The following is a 27666-nucleotide window of genomic DNA, read 5'->3' as shown; positions in this document are numbered from 1 at the left end:
TATTTATTTTTATGGGGTGCTGAGGACTGAACCCAGGGTCTTACAGGTGCTAGGCAAATGCACTACCACTGAGCTATGACCCCAGCCCAAGACACTTGTCTCTGTTGCTGCATGATGATAGCAGTGATGAATGTGAAGGAGTATCTCCTACATGCCAGCACTGTACATGCATCAACAACCCCGAAAGCCAGGAGGCATTATCTCTGTTGGCAGGGGAGGAAACTGACTAGAAGAGGTAAGCTATCTACAAGAGATAAACAACTACTTTGCAGGGAGTGGGATTCTAATTCAGGTACTCTGGCTGCAGAGTCTGTGTACTTGTGCTGAAAGGCCACCTTGTAAAATAGTAACAAAAAGAGCTCAATTATTATATGTGTACTCAACTATCTGAACATGTTTACAAAAATATGTAATCATTTAGTTTAGGTAGTTGCAAATTAACTAAACTTGCATAAATTAGTTGGCCAAAGCATCTTTGTCATTTACATATTTACTCTTTATCTGGGTTTTCCATCAAATCGTGGATTCCTCTGAAGCTTATGTACTGTTTTGCTTTGTGAGTCTTCTGAGAATATGGTACATTGTCATAGATTCTTTGCTTTTTTAAAAAAGAATACACATTACCATATAGTAAAACCATACGAATCTGTCTAAAGTTTTTCCACCTTTTTATTCTCAAGTTTTAAAAAAATGCAACTTCTCCCAAATAAAATGAGATTAACTGGAATGTTTTTGTTGATTATCTTCACATTTAAATGATGGGATTTGGGGGAACCCATGTTATCCTTTGAAAGCTAGCATTTACTCAATCCCTTGGGTGCCTTTAAGTTTACCACTTCCTTTTAATTTTAGCTTCTACTATGGAATAGTTCTAATATATCCAAAGCAAAGATAGTCACCAACATATTTTCAACTTTGTTTCATCTATCTATCACCCCCCTTTTGTTGAAAACATCGCCCCCTACATGGCATATCATTATGTCATTTTGCCCAAGAGAATAATAAGTTTTTGAGATTAAGTTTCTTATTAGATAATTTCAAAACCTGGTGAGTCGAGGGGGAAGGAAAACACAGGCGTAATTTTTCTTAAGCCTGAATAAATATCAGAATATTATTTTGCAGTAAAATTTATATGCAATAAAATGCATAGATTTTAAATTCAGTTCAATGAATTTTTCTATTTTAAATTTTGTTTTTTTCAGCTCAGGGAATTGAATGCAGGGTCTTATGGTCTGGTTCATGTGCTAGGCAAGCACCCTATACTGATTCATGTCTCCAACCCCAGTTCAATGAACTTCGAAAATTGTATGCATTCATGTCACCCAAAATTAAAGGACATTTTTATGATGTTCAGAGTGTTCTCCTATGCTCCTTCTCAATTTGCACTTCATTCCCCCAAAGCAACCACATTTTGATATCTAGCATCGTACATTACTTTGCCTCATTTTGATGTTCATATAAATGGAATCAGACAGTAGATGCTCTTTTTTTGTTTCACATATTTCTCTCAGAATAGTGATTTCAGATTTTCCATGTTATTTTGCATACCAGTAACATGTTCCTTTTAACAACGAAGTAGCATTCTATTGTTGGATTATACAAAAATTATTTATTCTCCTGTGGTCAGAAATTTGTTAGATGATGTAAATGTGGCTGATTTAAACAATTTTGTAAGGTTTTTTGTGCACATATGTTTTCATCTTTTTAAGGTAAATATCTAACAGTGGAATTGCTGTGCCATAGTGCATATTTCTGCTTAAGGTCCCTTTCAAAAAATTATCCCAAGTCATTGTCTAATTTATATTCTTAAAAGCAATGTAGGAGGGTTTAGTTGCTTTATGTTCTTGCTAACATTTTGAATTATAAGTTTTCTTTAACCAATTCCAGTAGATCAAAATGAGAATGTGTTCAATATGATTTATAGAGATCTACTTGAAAGGAAGTGAGTTTTATTGGAAATGTGTTTCTTTTTTGTTGTTGTTGTTTCAGAATATGCTAATAGGCATGATATTACAGAAGCTGTTGGTCTTCTAAATATTCCTGTTCATCCAATTGGATACTATGATGCACAGAAACTCCTTGAGTAAGTTTGCATGAATAAATAATTGACTACTTGGGTATTTCCCATAATTGGTAGTTTTATCTTCATTTTTTTTCTGTATTGATTGTCTCTGAGATGGGTAGAGCATGTGATTGTATCATGATTTTATAGAATAAAGGTTCTGTTCTGGAATTTACATTATAGGATTTACATTATAGGATTTACATTATATGATAATCCAATGTTTCCCAGTCACCTAAAGGAGCCTCTCTGATCTCTAACTGCAGGGAGCATGATTGATCAATTGCTCCAGCCATTATGCTTTGAAATCTACCCCTGAGTGTGGTAGGGTGCTTAGACAGACTCTTTTCAAAATTCATTCATATTATCTGATATCTTTAGAGTTTGACTAAAACATCTGTTCTTTGTGAATGTGTGATATATCTTTTATCTGTTATTAGATTCTTTCACATAACCATTTTTTAATGTTCTGTTGTCTGTTTACCTGTCCTTGAGGGACCATCATCATTATAGCATATTTTATTGTTTTGTAAGAAAAGGTATTATTTATTTTCTTTTTTATGTTATAATAAAAAATTGCCTATTTTTTTCTTGATGAATTTGCATTTTTTTGCTTTTCATGTTTATTTTGAAAATGAAATACAGTGAAAAAGTTATAACTTGAAAAGATTTACAGTAAAAAGATTTTCTTTTATTCATTTCTATGAATGTTAATGTTAATAATATTGGAGAAATATTTTGTATATGACCATGTATATGTATATTCTTCCCTTGCCTCCTACAACTTCTTTGCATATTTAATATTTTCTATTTTGACTATGGATTATGTTTTCTAACAATATAAAAATCCTCTTCATAGTACTAGATGATTTTGTGTGAAAATTTATTGTACAAAAATAAATTACATATTACTTGAAATTCTATTTATTAGTCAAACTTCCTAGTGAGATAGGGAGGAAAACAGGATGTATTTACTCTCAAAGACTGTTTCTGCCCTACAACTAGATTTTCATCAAAATCTATTTATAGTAGAGGTAGAAATTGCTCACATTGCATTTTCAGTTTTCTAAGTTTGTCTTGGGCCACATCCATCTATCTACTGCTGTTCAGTTAAAATACTTTTTATTTCATGCCCAACCCAAGAAGTCAGTCCTTGCTCTGATACAGTAAAGGTAGCCAGATTGAAGGGAAATGACAAGAATCACACCATTTTATAAATATTACCATATTACTTTTCTCAGTCTCCTACTAAAAGATTACAGTGAACTGACAGCATGTAGTAGCTGTCCACGTGAATCCTTCTACCTTTTCAAATTCAAAATAAAATAAAATAAAATAAAATAAAAAGTATGAAGCTTTTAGGGACATATGACTAAAGCAAAATTATTTCCGTTTATCTTTCTTTTTTCCGGGTAGTTATGTGAAATCAAACTTTTTGTAAGAGATGACAATAGAAAGATTTGGGAGTATATTTATCAGGGAAAATTCCAAAAAGTGATACATCAAGCTTTTTATTCAGAGCATACTATAGAGAGCACTTCTAACATTTACTCTTGAGAGTAGTAGCACAAAGTTCAAATTCTAGTCAATAATTTAAATCTCAGCTGTACCACTTATCAGCACAAAACTTTGTGCATGTTACCTAATCACACTTAGCCTCATTCTTCTCATCTGCGAATTGGGAAAATAATGAAACCTACTTTATAAGGCTTGTAGTAAGGATTAAATGGCATATTATATTCAAAATGTTTTACATGACACCTCTCTCATAGAAGCTATTGTAAAGAAATGCTCAAGAAAGTAAATTCATTGACACTTACAACTTGTTAAATAAAGTAAAAGTTTCCCTCCAGCTAATAATGATCTTTTTTTCCGTTTTTGGTCCAACAGATACATGGGTGGCTCAGCACCACCAGATAGCAGCTGGAAAGGAGGTCTCAAAGTGCCTTATAATGTGGGACCTGGCTATACTGGAAAATTCTCTACACAGTTAAGAGAGTATTTCAATTTAACTCTTTAATACAGATCTTTTAAGAGACTAAAATTGTAGAGAATTACATAAAACTAAAATGTATATAGCACCAGTAGGAAACAAAACTAGAGGTTGAAGTGGGCCACACTTTTAGAGGGCTTGTGGCTCAACAGTAGAGCTCTCAACTAGCACATTCGAGGCCTGGGTTTGAGCGTCAGCACCACATAAAAATAAATAAAATAAAGGGAATGTGTCCAACTACAACTAGAAAAAAAATGGCTAGTGTAATTTAAACAATGAAAGAAGATTTAAAAATTGCGGTGTTCATTTGATAACCAGGGTTTTTGAGAATGTATGCTGTCTCTTTGCTTTAGAAAAGTCAAGATGCACGTCGATTACAAGAGTGAAGTGACAAGGATTTAGAATGTGATTGGTACTCTCAGAGGAGCCATGGAACCAGGTAAATTAACTATTTTCTCAGCAAATATTGAGTGAGCAACTCTTATGTGCCAGGTGGTGGTCTGAGCTCTGGGGCCATAATATGAACAAAGAATATGACACTGTGCCCTAATAAAATTTACCTAAACACTATATATATATAATGTAATATGGTATTGTTATACATGTTGTGAAGAAAAGAAAAGTGGAGCTAGCTTGGGGAGATGAGTGAAGTGAGTGATAAACTATGAGTGTTTCAGTCAAAGAATTATAGCAAGGTGGGCAGGGAGAGTATTTTGAGGTGTTTCTCTAAATTTTCTTGATTTGCTTGCTATATATTTTACATACGGAAATGTTTTAATGATGACTACAAACATCTGCACAAAAGGAAAAACTCAGAACACTAAGATAAACTTAAGTTAATGAATTCTTTGTAGAATGTTATTTTCTACAACCAAAGTAATTGACAATATCTAGACACATGCATTCCATAGTTTTTCAAATGATCTGCTGATTAATATATTTTATATATAGCCTTCGTTTAGCACGTCTCAGTTCCATAGGAACTAGTTGGTTATACATCTCTTACTAAAATAGATACATGTAAATTTTATATGCTTCTTCTTATGAGGGATCAAGAATGTTGATATCCTTCTAGTGAGTACTGAACAATGTATAACTAGCTCTTAATTGCATCTTATTTTGTATGGGCAATGTGCTAAACATTGGGACTAAAAGAATAATAAAGACCTGGGATGAGGGGCCCCTACTTTGTAAGGAGAGCCATACATTCAATTGTAATCTGTGTTTTATCAGATGTGGAAAGTTGCCCTGAGAACTGGGTAGACAGAACAATTCCCTTTTTTCTATGAGAGATAAAAGTTCAGAGAGGAAAAATTAGGACCTGTAATTTGAAAATTTGTAAGAGTTGAAAGTACAGAACTGTGTTTTTTCACTCCAAAAATGTTGGAAGGAAAGTGGTAAGGTAAGAGAGAGTAATAGAGAATTGAAAAGGTAGATAAAAATAAATGCATATAATTGTCCATATACTTCGGATTACAGTAATATATTGAGGTATGCATTTTCTCTATCACATTCATACTTTCTTCATAGAGAGGAAACATATTAAAATCAGATCAAACTGCACATTTGCACAAGATTTCAAGAAACTTGCTATTTATCTTGAGCTGTGAGTGCTTCGTGTTTAGATATTGTTGAATCATTTGCAATTTACTCCATTATTGACCTAAAGCCACAGTCTTGCAATGTTGGTTTCTAGACAGATATGTCATTCTTGGAGGTCACCGAGACTCATGGGTCTTTGGGGGCATTGACCCTCAGAGTGGAGCAGCTGTTGTTCATGAAATTTTGAGGAGCTTTGGAAAACTGAAAAAGGAAGTTAATATAAACAAAAATAAAAGAGCAGTCTGTTTGAATTCTCAACTAAGTCTTCTGTAGTGTTAATTTGAAAATACCATCTTAGCTGTTGCTATATATTGATCAAAATAGAAGACAGCCATTATTATTAGATAATTTATTTATTAATTTTAATTTATTACAAACTGTGATATTATTGGTAGCATAAATTAAATGATAAGCTAACATGAAGGAATTGCACTGTTCTTGGCTGCTCTTGGTAACCAAGAAGATGTAGCCAGGTTCTTCCATAAAAGGTTATAAGCCAAATCTTTCCTGTCAGAGGGCTGCAAACAGAAATTCCTGGGCTCCTTCAGTCTCACTCCTCAGGTCATGAAGACTAAGGATATAGAAGCTATGCTCAGAGAAATACTAATCTGGCTGTCTAATGGGATTCTGCTCCCTGTAGGGTGTCTGTTCTCTCCTATTCTCATCCATATGCTTAGAACCACTGATTCAGTCATTTTAGAATCTTCATATGAAAACCGAAATAAAAAATGTAGTTTCAATAATTTTTAAAGTAATTTTTATACCTTGAGAGCAGCAAGTCTATAATCTTTTCTAACCCTGCAAACCAGGTGTCTGAGGGCTATAAGATGCAAACTTTATATTTAAGCAACAGTAAAATCAAAAGTGAAAGTATGTTTAGTTTGCATGCTATTTATTTTCTTTGAGAAACAGTGTTCTCGTATAAATGACTCATTTTGACTTTATAACAACCAGGGAGAAGTTTATGTAGTTATTTTAGTATTTCTTTTGCAGATAAGTTAACGCAAGTTTAGAGAATTAAATAATTTTCCCGGGGTCATGTAGGTAATATGTGGCCTAGTGAGACAATCAGAGTTTAGACTGAAATTTCTGGGTACTGGTTCACAAAACCATATTGTCTCTAATTAAAATGAAATACAAAGGTTCTCCATTCTCTTCTCCACAGAATTATCTTAGGTTTTAAGAAAATAAATGAATGGAGACCCGAATTTACATATTAAATGAATTGGTAGTGTTTAATCTTATTACAAAAAAACTTTATGATTTGAGTCAGGCATCATGGTTCACATCTATAATCCCAGGAGCTCAGGAGGCTGAGACAAAGGATCACAAGTTCAAAGCCTTGGTAAGGCCCTAAACAATTTATCCAGACTGTGTCTCTAAATAAAAATGTAAAAAAGGGCTGGGGATGTGACTTACTGATTAAGTGCCCCCTAGGGTCAATCCTTAGTTTGATTCTCTCACACATTAAAGTTTCATGATTTGATATGACACTGGAAAATCTCTATGATGAATGCAAAACATCTCTGTGGCAATTATAGAGTTTGCTGAAACAATGAAATGATAAGGAATAATAATAGGAAATCTGAATAATGCTGTTAAAAAACTTTAAAAAACAGGATGTTAAATTCAACAGCTATAGGATAAGCATTCTTTTTGGGGATGTGTGTATGTGTGTGTAGAAACATTTTAATATAGCTTATTTAGCAACTAAAATATAAATATAAGCCAGGATAAATATTCCTAATAAATACACATGAAATATTTACTAACAATGACAGCTTAGAATTTGGGGATCACTAGGAGCTTTTTGAGCATTGCTCCATTTAACCCCCAATAGTCAAGTAGTGACTTCACATTTACTCTGTTGTCCTGGTGTGATGAGGAGATAGACTTGGTCAGTTTGAATAACTCACCTCATGACACCTCTTGTAAGTGAGAGAATCAAGATTTGAACAAGATCTTTCTTTAACTCTGTGGCTAGAGTCTTACTGCCCAGCCACATGACCTCCCCCACTGAATTACACATATTTCAGCAGCAACAGGCATTGCTGTTGCTAATGGAGCCCCTGTTCACTAATTCTACCAGAGGCTGGAGTGAAATCACACTGTCAGCTGACACTGAGCATCTGTTTATATGATGTCAGAATCACAGGGGGGAGTTGGAAATGATTTTTCAGTTCCATTGGTTGTCAGAACTCTGGCTGCACCTAGCAATATCTTCTTTCCTTTTAGGCAACTGCAGAACAGAAATCAGAACAGAAAGCAGAACAGAAAGCCTTCCAATGCATAGCCAATTATCAAAAATTTATTAGAATATTTTATGGCTTTTTAAAGACATTCTTGTGTCTTTATTTCTCCCTTTTCAATCATGCTATTTCACTTTGACAAATCACCTTTAAAATCTTACAAAAGGAAATTATTAATTTTTTTGGGGGGGGGTGCTACTTCAGATTAATTCAAGGGCACTTGACCACTGAGCCACATTCCCAGCCCTATTTAGAATTTTATTTAGAGACAGAGTCTAACTGATTTTTTAGTGCTTCATGGTTGCTGAGGTTTGCTTAGAACTTGTGATTCTCCTGTCTCAGCCTACTGAGCTGTTAGAATTATAAGTATGAGCCACAAAGTCTAGCTCATTATGATTCTTAAATTCAAAATTCACCCTTCCTAATCAACAAATGATGCTTTCATTTCTTTCTTTTCTTTTTTTTTTTTGTATTTGTTTATTTTTCCCCATTGGGCTTGAAAATGTCTTGGGTACAGTACATTTTTTCCCCAGTATTTATATACATATAGATATATATTTTAGGATGGAGGCCTAGAAGAACAATTTTGTTTGCAAGCTGGGATGCAGAAGAATTTCGTCTTCTTGGATCTACTGAGTGGGCAGAGGTTAGTGAATAATTTGCTATAATGTTAAATTTCATAGTAACAAAGCAGTGGGCTGGGATGTAGATCAGTTCTAGAGCATTTGCTTATTGTGCACAAGTTCGGGGATTTGATCTCCAGCACCACAAAACATACCAAAACAAAGCACTTTGGATTTAATAGTTAAATCTATAAAAATAACAGGTGAATACAGTGAGAAAATGCTCAAGCTTTTTTTAAAAAACATCTTAAGCAATAAATCCCTGCTCAAATCTCAAGAAAAAACTATCTTCACTAAAGATCTAAGTTTTGTTTTTTAGAGATACAATGTTACTTGCTGAAATTAATTTATCTCTATTTTCTGAATTTATCTCTATTTTCTGGGAGCATAATAGTAAATAAATGGATATACTGTAAACATTCATTTTCCTTGGTGGTGGGAGCAGAAATAGTGTTTTCATCGAATGTGAGGTAAAGCTTATATATATATATATATACACACACACACACACACACACACACACACAATTCAGGCCCACACATGTATTCCCACTGGCTCAGAGGCCTGATGCCTAAGGATCACAAGTTCAAAGCCAGCCTCAGCAACTTATTGAGGACCTCAGCAACTTAGCAACATCCTTTCTAAAAATAAAACAAAAAGATCTGTAGATGTTGCTTAATGAATAAGAGAAGTTGAATTAAATCCTTGGCACCAAAAGTACAAGTAAATAATACAATTTAGTAAGTTCTCTTATTGGATTGTAGAGAGCATAGTAAAAGGAGGGGTGTTGATCCCATAGGATGTGGAACTGATCTAGAGGTGGAATGACAGATGAGTTGAAAAATAGATTATGTCAATGATAGTAGCAATGCAAACATACAATTGTGTAGTAATTCATATTTCAATATTATAATGTCCCTGACTATCCTCATCTTGAAATAGACTCATTTATATTAGAATAAAAAGATTAGAGAAATAAAGGAAAATGACTAACATTGCTTGTGGAGCAATAAATGCTCAAGTCTCTATAATATACAAAGGTAACCTATGCAGTTTTTCATGCATACTTTAAATTATCTCTTGATTGATTATACTACCGAGTATAATTTAAATGGTAAGGAAATATATAATGGCAAGAAAATAAAGTCTGTAAATGGTTAGTATAGTTACAATCATTATAAAATTAACTATTTAGAACATGTCAGGAATGATATATTTTTTAAATTTTACTTGACAAATAATGATACCCATTTATGTGGTAGAGTATATTGTTTCAGTACATGTATATAATGTTAAAAATCAAATGAGGGTAATTATGGCATCCATTACCTCAAATATGTATCATTTCTTGTTGGGGAAATTCAAAATCACTTATTCTAGCTATTTTGAAATATGCAATAAGTTACTGTTGACTCTACCATACTCCATGCTGTACAACACTGAAACTTACTCATTACATCTAACCCTATGCTTGATGATCAGCCTCTCTAGGTCCCCTCTCTTCTACTCTTTCAGGCTCTGTTAACAAAGATTCTACTCTCTACTTGTGGGAGGTCAGTTTTTTTAGATGCCACATGAGGGCAGTATGTGGTATTTGTCTTTCTGTGCCTGGCTTATTTTACTTAAAATAATGTCTTCCAGGCTCATCCATGATGCTGCAAATAACAGAATTTCACTCTTACTAAGGTGCAATAATATTCAATTGTGTCTGTATACCATATTTTCTTTTTCTGTTAATCTGCTGATGAATACCTAATTTGATTTCCTTTCTTGACTATTGTCAAGAGCCCTGTAATACATATGGTAGTGCAGATATGTCTTTTGACAGCCTTATTTTCATTCTTTTGGAAAATAGAAGAGGGATATTTTGAAACATTTTGCAAACCCCTTTAATGTCTGCCTTAATAGAAAACATCTGGATTCATTTTTTTTTCTTTTCTGCTCAATCATTTGTGATATTAAGTGTGATGTAGCCCCTGGAAAACACTCTAGTACACTCATTAGAGAAATCATGTCTAAATATTATTAAAAAATTATTATGAACCTCCAAGGTTCTCAGAATGATATTTTGATAACACTTGTAGAGCTGGGTATGGTGGTGCATGCCTGTAAACCCAGAATTTCAGGAGGCTGAGACAAGAGGATCACAAGTTCAAATCCAGCAACAATTTAGTGAGACTCTGTCTCAAAATAACAAATAAAAATGGCTGAAGGCATAGCTCAGTGGTAAAGAACCCCTGAGTTCAATCTCCAATACCTCAAAAAAGAGAGAGTACCCTTATAGTAAGTGTCCACTCCTGATCACCTACTAGTTTACTAGCTGTGGGTTTGGGATTCAGAATGGAATAATCCAAAGGTGGGAATTCTTAGCCCCCTGAACACAGGACCTGTATCTGTTTTCTTTTTCTCCTAGGCCCTAAAACTCCATGATACTGTACAGTACCCATTCAGCCTTCCCAAGATGCTGCAGCTGTATGGGCAAAAGGAGATGGTTTTCATGTTTTTTCATCATTTTCTTCTCCCAATTACAGGCAACAAGAAGCTGTAGCAGTAATTCTACAGCCTGTACTTCATTTTTTGTGTTTTCTCAATATATACACACAAATACATACAAGCAAATATGTGCATATTCACACGTATATGTGTATATGTATGTATTTTTTAAAAATTTTCCATTCAAATACAATCTAAAAGTATCTTATTTAAAATCGAGCTAAATCAAAGATTTTCAAATTATGGTCCAGTGATCAGCATCAGTAATAGCATCTTGTAATTTGTTTAAAATTTGAACTATTTTTCCCATCCCAGTTCTACTGAATAAAGACTCTCTGTTGTCAAGGCCCAGCAATCAGTATTCTAACAACTTTTGTAGGTGGTTCTGATGCATGTATTAGGTAAGTACCTTGATATTCATCTGAGAAAGATTCCAGCTCAAATGCAAAACACGTGACAGATGGCAAGAATAACCCTTAGCTCTCTGCTGCCTCCTCCTCTTTCAGCTCTGGTATGGTGGGGATGGGGGGTGGTTGGAAGGTGGGGAACGATGGTGATGTGGGGCAGACAGGATCAGACAGTGGAGGTTTCTGAAGGAGAAGTATAAACTGGAAGGTCAGTACAATGAGCTGTATTCATCAGATTTTCTGGCTTCTGATTATTGTTAGATTTGAACTGCATCTGCCCCTGGAGATTCACATCCAGGGCACCTTGGCAGATTCTGGGCTTCACTTCTATAAAGGAATTTTGTTATTGTTCATTCAGAGTTCTATGGCTACTATTGGATAGTCATCTACCTTAACTCTTCCAGTACAATTAGACACAAGTGGTTTTGCTATTTGCAAAAAAAGAAACACACACACACACACACACACACACACACACCCTAAACAAAAAATTGCCTGGGGTTGAATGGGAAGTTTAGTTTCTATATGTATTGAGAGAAAGAGAGAGAAGATTTAGTATGAAATCAGTTGTACTTAATTCCCATTTTAAAATAATAATAATTTAAAACATTTTGGGTTAAACCCAGATGTGTTTTACCACCATTCTAAATCCCTAGTCCTTTTTACTTTTTTTCTATGAGTTAGCGTCTTGCTATCTCCCTGAGGATATTTTTGAATTGCTGAGGCTGGCCTCTATCTTGCAATCTCCTGCCTCAGCTTCCCAAGTGCCTGGGAGTATAAGGTCTGCAATACCACACTTGTATCATGTGATTGCATTTCTATAAACGCCAGATGCTGCTGGACCTAGAATGAAACTTTGAGAACCACAAACCTGGATCATTCATTTATTCCACATTGTCTTAGCATGTCCTATTCAATTGGTGCACCCTGTGTTTTAGAAGCCTTTTTAATATTTCATAGCATTTATTTTCATTGCCATTCTCTATTATTAGTTGGTCTTTCAAAGAATAATTTTGAAGAATTTTTTTCCTTTCATAAATGTTATTTAGTAAAGATATTAAGTCTTATGTGATGCCATAGCAGAGATTATGTAACAGCACACTGTAAACGACCATTGTTTAAAACATAGCAATTGTTCACTCATTAATAATAAATCAAATATTTGTTAAGTTCCTATTATGTTCTAGACATTGTGAAACTGCTAGGATTGGAGGCTAAATATAAGGCACTTTATCTTTTGTACTTTATTCTGTTATAAAATAAAAGAACCAGCTACTCTGAGTTATGAAAATAGATTTTTTTTCCTAATCATGGCAGTCAGAAGTTTTCCTGTAAAATAATTTTTTTTTCTCTCCACTTAAGGATGAATTGATGTGCAGTATTTACTAGATGAGGGATAAGATCTCAGACTGACATTTGCATTGTGGAAAACCATGAGGGTCCACAATATGCAAACTTCATTTATTATTTTCTTCAACTGAGGACTTGCAAGCTTCATTTCTTTTATTAGATCCTTAAACTACAAATTCACATCTATGTATATTTAGAACTCCAGTAAGCTCACAAAGCAGGTGAGCAAGCACATATTATACTTTAGATAATGGGCAAGAAGAGACGCTCTGAATTTAAAATAGTCCAATATTTGCATTTCACATTATCTTCATATTTAATAATAAAATGACCCTACAATAAAGTAAAAAAAAAAAAAAAACAGTAAAAGAGTGTACAGTATTATTTATTTTCTTCAACTGAGGACTTGCTTAGAAATGGAGTTCCCAGACAATCAAGATCCTGACTTATCCTTGATTATTGTGGCCAGTGAAAAAGGCCTGACAGGAAAATTCAGGGAACCAGCAGGGTAGTCCATATAAGGGAACTCAAAAATCTCACACTTTTGCTCTCAAAATCAAGGAATACACCAATCTGGCCCAGAGGCTTCTCTATATATTGACAAGTCACTGTGGGAGAGGTCAAAATTTTATTATGATCACTTTCTTTCATGTACACGAGGAAGAATATTTTCTTAGATGCAAGCATAGGACCAATGTTTTTCGAGGACAACTTACAGACTCCTCCAGCCCAGTCTCAAGAGTCATCCACATCCAGCTCCCAGTAGTGTTTCCCAGAGATGAAGATATGGGCTCCCCATGCAGCAAAATAGTTGGATCTGTGAGAATTCAGAGATTCATCTTGATGGTCTTGTCTAAGTACAAATGTTCTCACATCCTCAAAAAGCCTGATATTATGATTGCTTATTTCATTACTGAGGGAAATTTCCACTGTGAAAATAAAAGAATACTCCAGTCAAAATTCATTATAAAAATAAAGTTATCAGGGGGAAAGATTGATCAATGAGTATAAAATTATAATTAGCTAATAGTAAGTTCTTATGTGGTATTATACAGTAGTATAATTTTAGAAAACCATAATGTTCTGTACATGTAAAAAAGTATAAGAAATTAGTTTGCATGTTTTTACCAAAAACAAAGTAATAAATATTTAAAGAGTTAGCTATGACTAACTTGAGTTAAATATTATACAATGTATATATGCATTGAAATATCTCACAGAAGCCCATAGATATGTCTAATTTCTATTTTTGCATATCAGTTAAAAACAAATTTAAGTTTAAAAAGTAAAATTAAATTATCTATGATAAGACAGTCTAGCATTTCATTGAGAAGTAGGCCAAGACTACAAAGGCTGTTCTAGCTAGGAAAATAACAGATTCAAATAAAAAATATAAAAACATATGTATAATAATAAAATTTGTGAAAAATCTATGAATTATAAAGGGAAGGAAGGCAGTGCCTAATTCTTTCTGGCTACTCTTCATGGCACATGGAAAAACTTGTTCCTTGACACCTTGCAAAATTTTAAGTGCCTAGCATTCAAACTTACCCCTACTGGCTTTTCAGGGAGACAGAGCCATTCTTACACCTAAACAAATAGAGATCACTTTGTCTTTTGTTATATGCCAGTTGATTTTCACTCAAGCAGAAAACCTAAACATCTTTGTAAAAGTGGCTTCTATTAATATTTTTCTGCCTTTACTCCTGGCTCTTCTTAAACTACCTTCGTTTGCTAGGCAGTTCTTCATGCTTAGATATACTATGAAGTCCCATATCTTGCCTCATTATCCACTAATATTATTTTTGTTGTTTATAAAATGTTACTTTTTGCATTCAATTACTTTTATGTTTATTTACATATTTTTCTGATTATATACAATTGTAATACACATTGTTTCAAATTCAGTTACTAAGAAATTTTTTTTTAAAGACAGAGTGAGAGAGGAGAGAGAGTGAGAGAGAGAGAGAGAAGTTTCCAACATTTTTATTTTCTAGTTCTCGGCGGACACAACATCTTTGTTTGTATGTGGTGCTGAGGATTGAACCCGGGCTGCATGCACACCAGGCGAGTGCGCTACCGCTTGAGCCACATCCCCAGCCCCAGTTACTAAGAAATTTAAAAACACCATCACCATCATGAATTTGAAAATTGGAAGAAACTGAATAAGTTCACTTGTTTTATGTGAATCATCAAACACTTACATGCTATATGTTATCTAAGACTAATTTTAGGCCCTAAGTAGCTCTATTCTTTTTTTTTGGGTGGGGGGGAGCACTGAAGATAAAACCTTAGGGCCTCACTAAATTGCTTTGAACTTGCAATCCTCCTGTCTCAGCCTCCCAAGCTGCTGGAATTGCAGCCATGTGCCACTGCAAAAGTGCCTTTTTTTTTTTTCTACAAGTAATTTATTAGAAATGTGAATGGAATTTACTCATTCCCTAGCTTTCTTTTACTTTTGTCTATATTTTGACAGCATGATTGTTTATAGATACCCATTCTATCATCAGCTATCATATAAATACGTGTCCTGGAGAGAAGCCTTTTCTCTCTTAAGTGAAAGATAAATAAAGGGGGAAACAATTGCAATAGAAATCTATCCCTGAATTGCAACCAGTGGACTAACACTCACCATGACAGAGGTTGAGCCTTTCTATCAATCCCGTGATGGGTATTATGCTGAGAACTGGTATCACAAGCTGAGGCATATGCTGTTGCACTGTCTCACTCCTGGAAGAAGGAGAATGCAGTTAGTCATTTGACTGCTAAAGAATTCACCACAGGCCCAGCAACCAGCCAAGTGACAGCAGCTACACGCGCCTGCGGGGAACGCGGACCGGACCCACTAGGACAGGTCCGGTGGACGGCTGAGGGCTAGGCCAGTCCCCTCCCCCAGTGTCTGCATGTAGGCGGGACTGTGAACACCAGCACAGTGGGCCCAAAGCCTGCTGAGGGGTGGAACCGGCCCCTCCCCCAGTTCCTGCAAGCTAGGCGAACCTGCAACCCATCGGGAGGTTAGGCCCAGCAACCTACAGAGTGACACAGGTGCCCCTGGCGCCTGCTGGGTAGGTGGACCTTTGACCGACCAGCAAAGCAGACCTAGGGCCTGCCAGCATGGTAGACGGATCACACTAATTGGAGGAGGATCACAGCCACTACCTGCCCTGCAAGGGTGATTTTTCAACTATACAAGAGCAATATAAATAAATAGAGGGAAAATATCAAAGACACAACAATTTCACCAAGCAGAAAGAAACGCCAGCGGTATGAAACGACAAGGAAAGAAAGGACCACAGGCAATGCAGGTCAACTCAACTCTAGAAGAGGTAATAGCTGCAACAGATGGAATGTCAGATAGAGAACTCAGGACATACATGCTTCAGATGATCTGGAGTCTCAAGGAAGACATGAGACAGCAAAATCAGACAATGAAAGATCACATTGACAAACAAATCCAGGAAGTAAAAGATCAATTTGGCAGGGAGATAGAGGTAATAAAAAACAAACAAATAGAAATACTAGAAATGCAGGAAACAATAAACCAACTTAAAAACTCAATTGAGAATACTACCAGCAGAGTGGATCACTTAGAAGATAGAACATCAGACAATGAAGACAGAGTATTTCAACTTGAAAAGAACATAGATAGCTCAGCAAGTCTACTAAGAAACCATGAGCAGAACATTCAAGAGCTATGGGATAATATCAAAAGACCAAACTTAAGAGTCATTGGGATACAGGAAGGCACAGAGCTCCAAACCAAAGGATTAAGCAATCTATTCAGTGAAATAATACAAGAAAACTTCCCAGACTTGAAGAATGAGACAGAATCCCAAATCCTGGAAGCCTACAGGACGCCGAATGTGCAAAATCATAAGAGATCCACACCTAGACACATTATAATGAAGATGTCCAACATACAGAATAAGGAGAGAATTTTAAAAGCTACAAGGGAAAGGAAGCAGATTACATTTAGGGGTAAACCAATCAGGATAACAGCTGATCTCTCAACACAGACTCTAAAAGCTAGAAGATCCTGGAATAACATATTTCAAACGCTAAAAGAAAATGGGTTCCAACCAAGAATCAGGTATCCCGCGAAATTAAGCTTCAGGATGGAAGATGAAATTAAAACATTCCACGACAAACAAAAGTTAAAAGAATTTGCAGCTAGAAAACCATCTCTTCAAAAAATCCTTGGCAAAACACTACAGGAAGAGGAAATGGAAAACAACAATGAAAACCAACAGTGGGAGGTAGGACAGTAAAGGGGGGAAAATAATCAAAGAGGAAAACAAATCAGGTTTAATAGCATTAATAAACAAACTATGGCTGGAAGAACAAACCATATCTCAATAATAACCCTAAATGTTAATGGCTTAAACTCACCAATTAAGAGACACAGGCTAGTTGAATGGATCACTAAACAAGACCCAACAATATGCTGCCTGCAGGAGACGCATTTGATAGGAAAAGATATACATAGACTGAAGGTGAAAGGTTGGGAAAAATCATATCACTCATATGGACTGCGGAAACAAGCAGGAGTGTCCATACTCATATCAAATAAAATAGATTTCAAGCCAAAGTTAATCAAAAGGGATAAAGAGGGACACTACATACTGCTCAAGGGAACCATACACCAACAAGACATAACAATCATAAATATATATGCCCCAAACAACTGGGCTGCTATGTTCATCAAGCAAACTCTTCTCAAGTTCAAGAATCTAATAGACCACCATACAATAATCATGGGAGACTTTAACACACCTCTCTCACCACTGGACAGATCTTCCAAACAAAAGCTGAATAAGGAAACTATAGAACTCAATAATACAATTAACAACCTAGACTTAATTGACACATATAGAATATACCACCCAACATCAAGCAGCTACACTTTTTTCTCAGCAGCACATGGATCCTTCTCAAAAATAGATCATATATTATGTCACAGGGAAACTCTTAGTCAATATAAAGGTGTAGAGATAATACCATGCATCTTATCTGATCAAAAATGGAATGAAACTGAAAATCAACGATAAAAGAAGGAAGGAAAAATCATGCATCACTTGGAGAATGAACAATAGGTTACTGAATGATCAATGGGTTTTAGAAGACATCAAGGAGGAAATTAAAAAATTCTTAGAGTTAAATGAAAACACAGACACAACATATCGGAATCTATGGGACACATTGAAAGCAGTTCTAAGAGGAAAATTCATTGCTTGGAGTGCATTCCTTAAAAAAAGAAAAAAACAACAATTAAATGATCTCATACTTCATCTCAAAATCCTAGAAAAAGAACAGCAAAACAACAGCAAAAGAAGTAGAAGGCAAGAAATAATTAAAATCAGAGCTGAAATTAATGAAATCGAAACAAAAGAAACAATTGAAAAAATTGACAAAACTAAAAGTTGGTTCTTTGAAAAAATAAATAAAATTGACAGACCCTTAGCCATGCTAACGAAGAGAAGAAGAGAGAGAACTCAAATTACCAGCATACGGGATGAAAGAGGCAATATCACAACAGACACTTCAGAAATACAGAAGATAATCAGAAATTATTTTGAATCCTTATACTCCAATAAAATAGAAGATAGTGAAGGCATCGATAAATTTCTTAAGTCATATAATCTGCCCAGATTGAGTCAGGAGGATATAGACAAACTAAACAGACCAATATCAATTGAGGAAATAGAAGAAGCCATCAAAAGATTACCATCTAAGAAAAGCCCAGGACCGGACGGGTATACAGCAGAGTTTTACAAAACCTTTAAAGAGGAACTAATACCAATACTTTTCAAGCTATTTCAGGAAATAGAAAAAGAGGGAGAACTACCAAATTCATTCTACGAGGCTAACATCACCCTGATTCCGAAACCAGACAAAGACACTTCAAAGAAAGAAAACTACAGACCAATATCTCTAATGAACTTAGATGCAAAAATCCTCAATAAAATTCTGGCGAATCGGATACAAAAACATATCAAAAAAATTGTGCACCATGATCAAGTAGGATTCATCCCTGGTATGCAAGGTTGGTTCAATATACGGAAATCAATAAATGTTATTCACCACATCAATAGACTTAAAAATAAGAACCATATGATCATCTCGATAGATGCGGAAAAAGCATTCAACAAAGTACAGCATCCCTTTATGTTCAAAACTCTTGAAAAACTAGGGATAACAGGAACATACCTCAACATTGTAAAAGCAATTTATGCTAAGCCTCAGGCTAGCATCATTCTGAATGGAGAAAAATTGAAGGCATTCCCTCTAAGATCTGGATCAAGACAGGGATGCCCTCTTTTCACCACTTCTGTTCAACATAGTTCTCGAAACACTGGCCAGAGCAATTAGACAGACGAAAGAAATTAAAGGCATAAAAATAGGAAAAGTAGAACTTAAATTATCACTATTTGCAGATGACATGATTATATACCTAGCAGATCCAAAAGGGTCTACAAAGAAACTATTAGAGATAATAAATGAATTCAGCAAAGTGGCAGGTTATAAAATCAACACGCATAAATCAAAGGCATTCCTGTATATCAGCAACAAATCCTCTGAAATGGAAATGAAGACAACCACTCCATTCACAATATCCTCAAAAAGAATAAAATACTTGGGAATCAACCTAACAAAAGAGGTGAAAGACTTATACAATGAAAACTACAGAACCCTAAAAAGAGAAATTGAAGAAGACCTTAGAAGATGGAAAAACATACCCTGTTCATGGATAGGCAGAACTAACATCATCAAAATGGCGATATTACCAAAAGTTCTCTATAGGTTTAATGCAATGCCAATCAAAATCCCAACGGCATTTCTTGTAGAAATGGAGAAAGCAATCATGAAATTCATATGGAAGAATAAAAGACCCAGAATAGCAAAAACAATACTAAGCAGGAAGTGTGAATCAGGTGGTATAGCGATTCCAGATCTCAAACTATACTACAGAGCAATAGTAACAAAAACAGCATGGTACTGGTACCAAAACAGGCGGGTGGACCAATGGTACAGAATAGAGGACACAGAAACCAACCCACAAAACTAAAACTTTCTTATATTTGATAAAGGGGCTAAAAGCATGCAATGGAGGAAGGATAGCATCTTCAACAAATGGTGCTGGGAAAACTGGAAATCCATATGCAACAAAATGAATCTGAATCCCTTTCTCTTGCCAAGCACAAAAGTTAACTCAAAATGGATCAAGGAGCTTGATATCAAATCAGAGACACGGCATCTGATAGAAGAAAAATTTGGCTACGACCTACATGCTGTGGGGTCGGGCTCCAAATTCCTCAATAGGACACCCATAGCACAAGAGTTAACATTTAGAATCAACAAATGGGACTTACTTAAACTAAAAAGTTTTTTCTCAGCAAAAGAAACAATAAGAGAGGTAAATAGGGAGCCTACATCATGGGAACAAATCTTTACTCCTCACACTTCAGATAGAGCCCTAATATCCAGAATATATAAAGAACTCAGAAAATTAGACAATAAGATAACAAATAACCCAATCAACAAATGGGCCAAGGACTTGAATAGACACTTCTCAGAGGAGGACATACAATCAATCAATAAGTACATGAAAAAATGCTCACCATCTCTAGCAGTCAGAGAAATGCAAATCAAAACCACCCTAAGATACCATCTCACTCCGGTAAGATTGGCAGCCATTATGAAGTCAAACAACAATAAGTGCTGGCGAGGTTGTGGGGAAAAGGGTACACTTGTACATTGTTGGTGGGACTGCAAATTGGTGCAGCCAATTTGGAAAGCGGTATGGAGATTTCTTGGAAAGCTGGGAATGGAACCACCATTTGACCCAGCCATTCCCCTTCTCGGTCTATTCCCTAAAGACCTAAAAAGAGCATGCTACAGGGACACTGCTACATCGATGTCCATAGCAGCACAATTCACAATTGCAAGACTGTGGAATCAACCTAGATGCCCTTCAATAGACGAATGGATAAAAAAAAATGTGGCATTTATACACAATGGAGTATTACTCTGCAGTAAAAAATGACAAAATCATAGAATTTGGTGGGAAATGGATGGCATTAGAGCAGATTATGCTAAGTGAAGCTAGCCAAGCCCTAAAAAACAAATGCCAAATGTCTCCTTTGATATAAGGAGAGTAACTAAGAACAGACTAGGGAAGAAGAGCACGAGAAGAAGACCAACATTAAACAAGGATGAGAGGTGGGAGGGAAAGGGAGAGAGAAGGGAAATTGCATGGAAATGGAAGGAGACCCTCAGGGTTATACAAAATTACACACAAGAGGAAGTGAGGGGAAAGGGAAAAACAGTACAAGGGGGAGGAATGAATTACAGTAGAGGGGGTAGAGAGAGAGAGGGGAGGGGAGGGGAGGGGGGATAGTAGAGGATAGGAAAGGCAGCAGAATACAACAGACATGAGTTTATCAATATGTAAAGCAATGAAGTGTAACTGATGTGATTCTGAAAGCTGTATACGGGGTAAAATGGGAGTTCATAACCCGCTTGAATCAAAATGTGAAATATGATATATCAAGAACTATGTAATGTTTTGAACAACCAACATTAAAAAAAATAAAATAATAAAAAAAACAAATAAAATAAAGGTATCACAACTAAGAAATAAATATTTGTTAAAAAAAAAAAAGAATTCACCACAGTGCTTGAGGAAAGACATAAGCATGCAACTGAAAATGCTCCCTTCTTGTGAATTACTCCCATAAACATCTTCTACAACTGTGCCATTGTTAGGGTATTTTTCCTTCTTTTCTCTTTGCTTTCATGCACTCAGTGCCCTGACTCTAAGGTACTTGCTTCACTCATCTGTTACCTGTAAAAATATAGTCTATGTAGCTAAATATGTTTATGACTTTGAATCCTAAAATTGCAAGTAGCTGCCTTCTAGCAAATTCTGCAGGGCAGAAAATATGTGCAGTAAAACACACACACATACTTGTATTCAAAAATTTTTGAGAACCCTAGATAATGTGCTATATACTAAACTTATGCATATTCATTTATAAATATATATATATATATTTATATTTTTGATATAATTTTCAATTATGGAACCACTGATACCACTTTGACAGGTATGGATGAAAAAATCATTTTTTTCCTCAATATTCTAACTTCTGATGAATTCTTATCCTCTTCTCTGCCAGTCAATGTTCATTTTCCACATGAGTCTGTGGCAGAATCTCCATTTCTTAATTGAGGGTCATTTTCAGTATTTACAGATAATTCTTACTCTTTGTTTATGTGTCATAATTTAACCTCATCTAATATATAATGGCTTTATTTTGTTAGAAAAAAGTTTGATCTCTTTCACAGCCCTCCTATCATTTTAGTTCACTTTGAAAGCCAAATTTTTGTCAATAGGTCTCCCAAATCCTGTAAGGAGAAAAAAAAAAAGGTAAGAATCCTTCCAAAATACCAAATACAAACCATGCCCAAACCCCTTAAATTGGATTTTCTTTTCCTTTCTAAAGTATAATCCCAGTAAAACACATAGATATCATCTAAATCTTTGATGCATTTGGAACCCTAGGAGTGAATAAAAGTCATGGTTACCACAGTAAGTGGGCAGTGCTGTAACCATCAGCTGTCTGCCAAGAGGTCTGTCCAAGGACTTTTACCTAATACCTGAGGTATTGCAAAATAGAGACAACTTAAATTCAGGATATGCAAAGCCAATGGCCAAGGAAATGTTACATTTCCCCAAATATTGCTAATTTGAAGCAAAATAAAATGTCCATAATAATGTTGTTATTAGAAACAAGATAAATCAGAATTTTAGAAGAGATTATTCTCTAGAGATGCTACTCTTACAATTCTGTACAACTTGTTCATGGTTAGGGATAGTTTATTATGCCCATTTGGGGAATGGCCTCCACCACAAGTATGGAAGGTAACAAAATATATTTTTAGTACTTAAGAAATAATGAAGAATAAAGATGTATAGAAGATGGAGTTTAAAACCAACAAAGACTTTACTTGGAACATCTTTTTCCCTGATTTATGAAACATTCCCAAAAGCTCCTCATACATTCCTTTTAGATGTTTCTCATTTTGAACCAATTTAGCTTCACTTCTCTTGAGTTGCTCTACAATATTTTCATCTTTCTTTAGTCTCTCCAAATGCTGTTTTTCCTCTATCCAGAGGACCAGGTACAGCTTCCTGTACTAAGTCTTGAACATGTTTCCTGATGACATACATACCTCTGCAGAGATGTGAATTTCCTGGGTCACACACTCAGGACAACTGTAACCTTCTTCGTTCCTTAACCCTCACCTGTTTCTCTTTGGCTCCTTCCTCTACGAATCAGCTATATATATATTCAACTCAAGTTGTCCCGATTCTCAGAATCCACATTTTTTAAAATTTATTTTACTCTATTAATAAAAAGAGCAATCTACTTTTCCTCAAAATGTGTCCATCCAAAAATTTTTCAAAATTGCTTGTTCTTAGCAAGTTTATGAGATACCTGGAAAATTCCCTTTAATAGGTAATTTCTTTATATACCCTTCAAATCTGAAAGACTACTTTTAAACCATTGACATCAATGCTTTGTTATCTTTATGTGAGATTTTTATTTAATGTTAGTTTCTAATCTCAAATCTCCCCACATCTATAACCTGACCACATAGAACTTGCAGAAATATCGCATATTACATTCAGGGTTAGAAGCTATACAATAAGGTCTTCCTAAAGCATCTAAGCCTAAGGTTTCAAAAGCATTAGGGCCCTCCTGAATTTTACCTTCTTACTTGAGGTTGCAGGCTATATATTGACCTGTTACATTAAGAGCATTAATCCTCATTTCATTGCCTATTCCTCTCAGTATCCACTCCCACTCACCAGTCCTTTGTGTTGTGTCTCCCCACCTCCCAGCTTTTTAATATATTCTATTTTTTCCTTGAACCCATACTGTTTGGCTCCTGTGCAATCTTTTCAGTAGCACAGGTGCACTTCCCATTTTGCTGTTTGAACCCCCTTTCTATCTCTAAGAGCTCATTGTCTTGATCAGCAAGAAATACACTGAATGCACAATTATATGCTCTTGAATTTCTACAATTCATCTCCTACCTCAGCTTCTGCCTTAAATACCTATGACAGGTCTTCAATACTGATTCAACTGTCAAAACTCAGATTGATCTTATATTTAAGAATTTTTTTCTGAGCTCCATAATGGTTACTGAATGTCTTCAAATCCCTGTATATGCCTTCATCTTTCCATTTGCTGAGCTTTGTTTTGATGTCATTTTTTTTTTGTGGCTGTTAATACAGGGTCTAGAAATAATAAGTGTGAACTCACATTGAAAGGCAAAATTACTTCTCCTGTTGTTCTACAGAGGACCCTTAGATCACATGATGACTTCAGTTCATTTTGCCTTACATAGAGATAGAACCCAAGACCCAGTAAATGTTAGGCAAGCATTCTGCCACTGAGCTACAGCCCCAGCCCTCTGCACATGTTCTTTTTTTTTTTAAGAGAGAGAGAATTTTTTAATATTTATTTTTCAGTTTTTGGTGGACACATCTTTATTTTATGTGGTACTGAGGATAGAACCCAGCACCCCACACATGCCAGGCGAGCTCGTTACTGCTTGAGCCACATCCCCAGCCCCTGCACATGTTCTTAAAGGGGAAGTTTGTAGCACAACTGTCTCAAGCTGTTTCCTAGGGCAATAACTCTGATACTTACATCCCATGTTAGAATTTTTCTTTTCTCCTCATTCAGATTTCTCTTATTTTCTTGGATTTTTCCCCATAATGATCTCATTGGCTTCAATAGCTTCTACTATAAGGGAATAATAAATGTATAGTAAATATACACGTTTCCTAACAGATGGAGAGAGTCAAGGGATGTAAAATAAAAGTACTTCACTGAGAATAAAATGCACCTGCGTGCCTGTTTCACCGCCTAAATTTCTATTATGTAACAGACAAAGAAAGTTTATGTAGTTGGCTACCTTTCAGATATGGCATCTTGCCTCATCATTTTATCTGCTAATGCTTCTCTCCTGTTGATCTCCTTCATATTTGTCTAGTATTACTAAATGTATTTCCAATATAAAAGCCTCTTTCAGCTGGTCAAGGTGGTGCATGTCTATAAATGCCAGTGACTTGAAAGGCTAAGTCCATAGGATCAGAAGTTCAAGGCAAGCATCAGCAATTTAGTAAGGCCCTAAGCATCTTAGTGAGGGCTTATCTCAAAAATAACAAATAAAAATGGCTAGGGATGTGACTCAGTGGTAATGCAACCCTGCGTTAAATTCCCAGTACAAAAAAAAATAATCTTTTATGTATTCTTGCTGACCAGTGACCTTCTGAAAATGGGGGCTTTAAGATGTCTTAGCCTAATTCTGCTAAATATAGATTGAAATGATATTTGTTGACTTTATCAGCCTCCCATTGGAATGCTAGCCTCACAAAGACAGGTATATTTAGAAATTCTATTGATATCTCTATCTTTATGTCTTATACAGTATCTGGTTCCTATTAGGCTCTTGGTAAAGACTGGATTAATCATCATGAGGACCATCACTTACCTGGTACTCCTCAGCAGCCTCCTCAGTGGTACAGTGTCCATGACCCCTATGCTCCTGAGAGTTGAAGCAAAGCAAATAGGGCAGGTTCTTGTCTTCTTCACAGAAGATCTTCTTTGTCTCCTGATGGGTCACACATATGTGTTCCTTGGAGCTCAGGATTTGCCTTAGCCTGGCTTGTCTGGCAAGTAAAGACATCCTCTTCAAACAAATATCTGGCTTGAAGTCTCTCTGCTGTGATGGCCTCTGGTATACATGGCAACAGGCAGGAATTTGGGCTTCTTCCCAGGAAAGGTAGAGACAGGGCCAACAAAAGCTGTGCCCACAGCCTATGGTGACTGGGTCCGTAAGGTAGTTCATGCAGATAGAGCAGGTGAGTTCTTTCTAGAAGGGTTGTGGGATTTCTGATTCCATTGTTCTGAGGGAAGAAAACTAGGAAATTTTTTTCATCTATTCTTGAAGAGAGAAAGGCCTGAACAAAATTGTACTCAAGTTCTCATTCAATAACACACATCTACTTAGATCAGAATAGATAATTACAACAGATTACCTATTGTATTATGCCAAACCCTATTCTCCCCCAATAAATTGTACTCCCATTTTGTTGAGGTAAAATTTCTCCCTAATTGTTTGACCTTTAGGCATTTGATTCAATCTATAACTCCAGGGTGTAAGTCTGAAGTGAAATGAAATAATCCTAATGTTCCTTGGTTAAGTAAAGGGCATGTGCCTGAGCTTTAACTTTATTATTGTCTTTAACTTCATCTTGGTGAAGCCTTTGACTTTTTTACTAGTAAGTGTTGTAGCCAGAACACATTTCTTTTTTTTTTTTTTTTAGCTTGGAGATATTTTATTAAAAATTTTTGTATTTTTTTTACTTTTAAAGAATTAAAAATGCATTTCAATAAAAACATATATACTGAAGCCATTTTCCTTTGTAGGAAGAAATATAAATGAGATGTGCATTAATATTTAATAGCAAAGTACTTCACTAGCTAAATTTCAAATATGTCAAGAGCCCAACAAATTCTAAACACACTAAGAATATGTAGCTCTTTCAATATTTTGAGGCAACAGTGATTCGCCTGCCTATGGCTTAGGATCTGCTTCCATGCTTGTTTCTTGAGCTTCTTCTACTTCTGAGAGCTTTTCATGATTTTCCAATGTTTGCTGAAGTTCATGTATAGTACTAAGAAGAACATGAAACTGTTTCTGGCTCCATTCTAGCTTATCTTCAATGCTTTCTTTAATATGTGAAAGATGCTCTAATTCTTTTCCCAGAACCTCTAATTCTTTTAATGTCTCATGCCTTTCTGGATGATGCTGGATCACTTTTGCCAAAGCATCATATTCTTGGCGATTTTTTTGTATTTGTTTTGCTTGAAGAATCTGCTTTTTGCACTCAGCAATTTTTTCATGAGCTCCAGCAATGCTACATTCTATTTCTTTACAAATTTTTTCATAATTTTCCATTTCTCTGAGATTGATGTCATACACCAGCAAAGTTTTGCCCATTGAAAATTCACATTGAGATAGTGTACTCAGCATACATTGGTACTGGCTATATCCTTCCTCCTGGGATCCAGAGTTGCACCACTTAATGAAACTTTTCACTAGCAAATTAATTCTTCGATCATCTCCAGCACCATCTCCATCAATAAGGAGACGCTTCCGTATCACTTCGTCGTCAGTCACGGCACCCATGGCGTGAGCAGTGGTGGGCGGCAGCAGTGCAGGCTGGAGCGTGGTTGGCGGAGATGGAGATGCAGAACACAAATTTTTGATCAACATTAAAATAAGGTAACAACTAACACATTATCTTCTTAATCAATAATGGTAATTCAATCACCAATAATTCTCTAGTGTATTGATTGTTTCAGATATTGTCTAGCAAATTAAGGTTATCATTTTTAAGGGTTACATCCTTATAAATAAATTATAAGTTTTAAAAACACATTCATAAAATGCAGTGCACAATGCCACTCATTTGCATGTATTCTTTCACCTATAATCCAGAAAATATCTTTCTTGTAATCCATTGATAAGAATCCAAAAAAAAAAAAAAACTATGACCTAAATTTTCCTGTGATGTCTTTTGTTGTCTGAAATGGAACCCTACCCAAAATCAACTTCTGAATATATAAAAATTAATAAAGGCTAAAGTGAACTTTGTCAAATTGGATATTTCATCCAGCATCTTTGTATTTGAATATACTAAACTGTTGAATCTCTCTCTGTTTCTATTATCTATCAACATGCCAGAATTCAAACAGATCAATAATTAAGAAAATGGGAATGGTAATAGCTTTCAGTCCTTTAA

The 27666-nt window shown here is 35.4% G+C and overlaps 1 protein-coding gene and 2 pseudogenes across 1 annotated transcript; 1 reads left to right on the top strand and 2 right to left on the bottom strand.

The window, feature by feature from the left end:
* Positions 1-11077, top strand: part of LOC144254296 (glutamate carboxypeptidase 2-like) — a 34214-nt pseudogene extending 23137 nt beyond the window's left edge.
* A 2135-nt stretch (positions 11078-13212) lies between these two features.
* Positions 13213-25760, bottom strand: LOC144254295 (tripartite motif-containing protein 43-like; annotated as a pseudogene).
* A 675-nt stretch (positions 25761-26435) lies between these two features.
* Positions 26436-27075, bottom strand: LOC144254476 (THO complex subunit 7 homolog). Its single transcript, XM_077797680.1, has one exon. It carries the CDS (start codon positions 27048-27050, stop codon positions 26436-26438), a length of 615 nt encoding a protein of 204 aa, XP_077653806.1. The 5' UTR covers positions 27051-27075.
* Between the last annotated feature and the right edge of the window lie 591 nt (positions 27076-27666).

Source organism: Urocitellus parryii, chromosome 4 (genome assembly GCF_045843805.1).
Source record: "Urocitellus parryii isolate mUroPar1 chromosome 4, mUroPar1.hap1, whole genome shotgun sequence".
Lineage (NCBI taxonomy): Eukaryota > Metazoa > Chordata > Mammalia > Rodentia > Sciuridae > Urocitellus > Urocitellus parryii.
This window is presented reverse-complemented; position numbering and strand designations above follow the sequence as displayed.

What these genes read in the sequence shown, in the direction of transcription:
- LOC144254476 (XM_077797680.1), bottom strand. Translation starts at nt 27,050, where the DNA reads ATGGGTGCCGTGACTGACGACGAAGTGATACGGAAGCGTCTCCTTATT.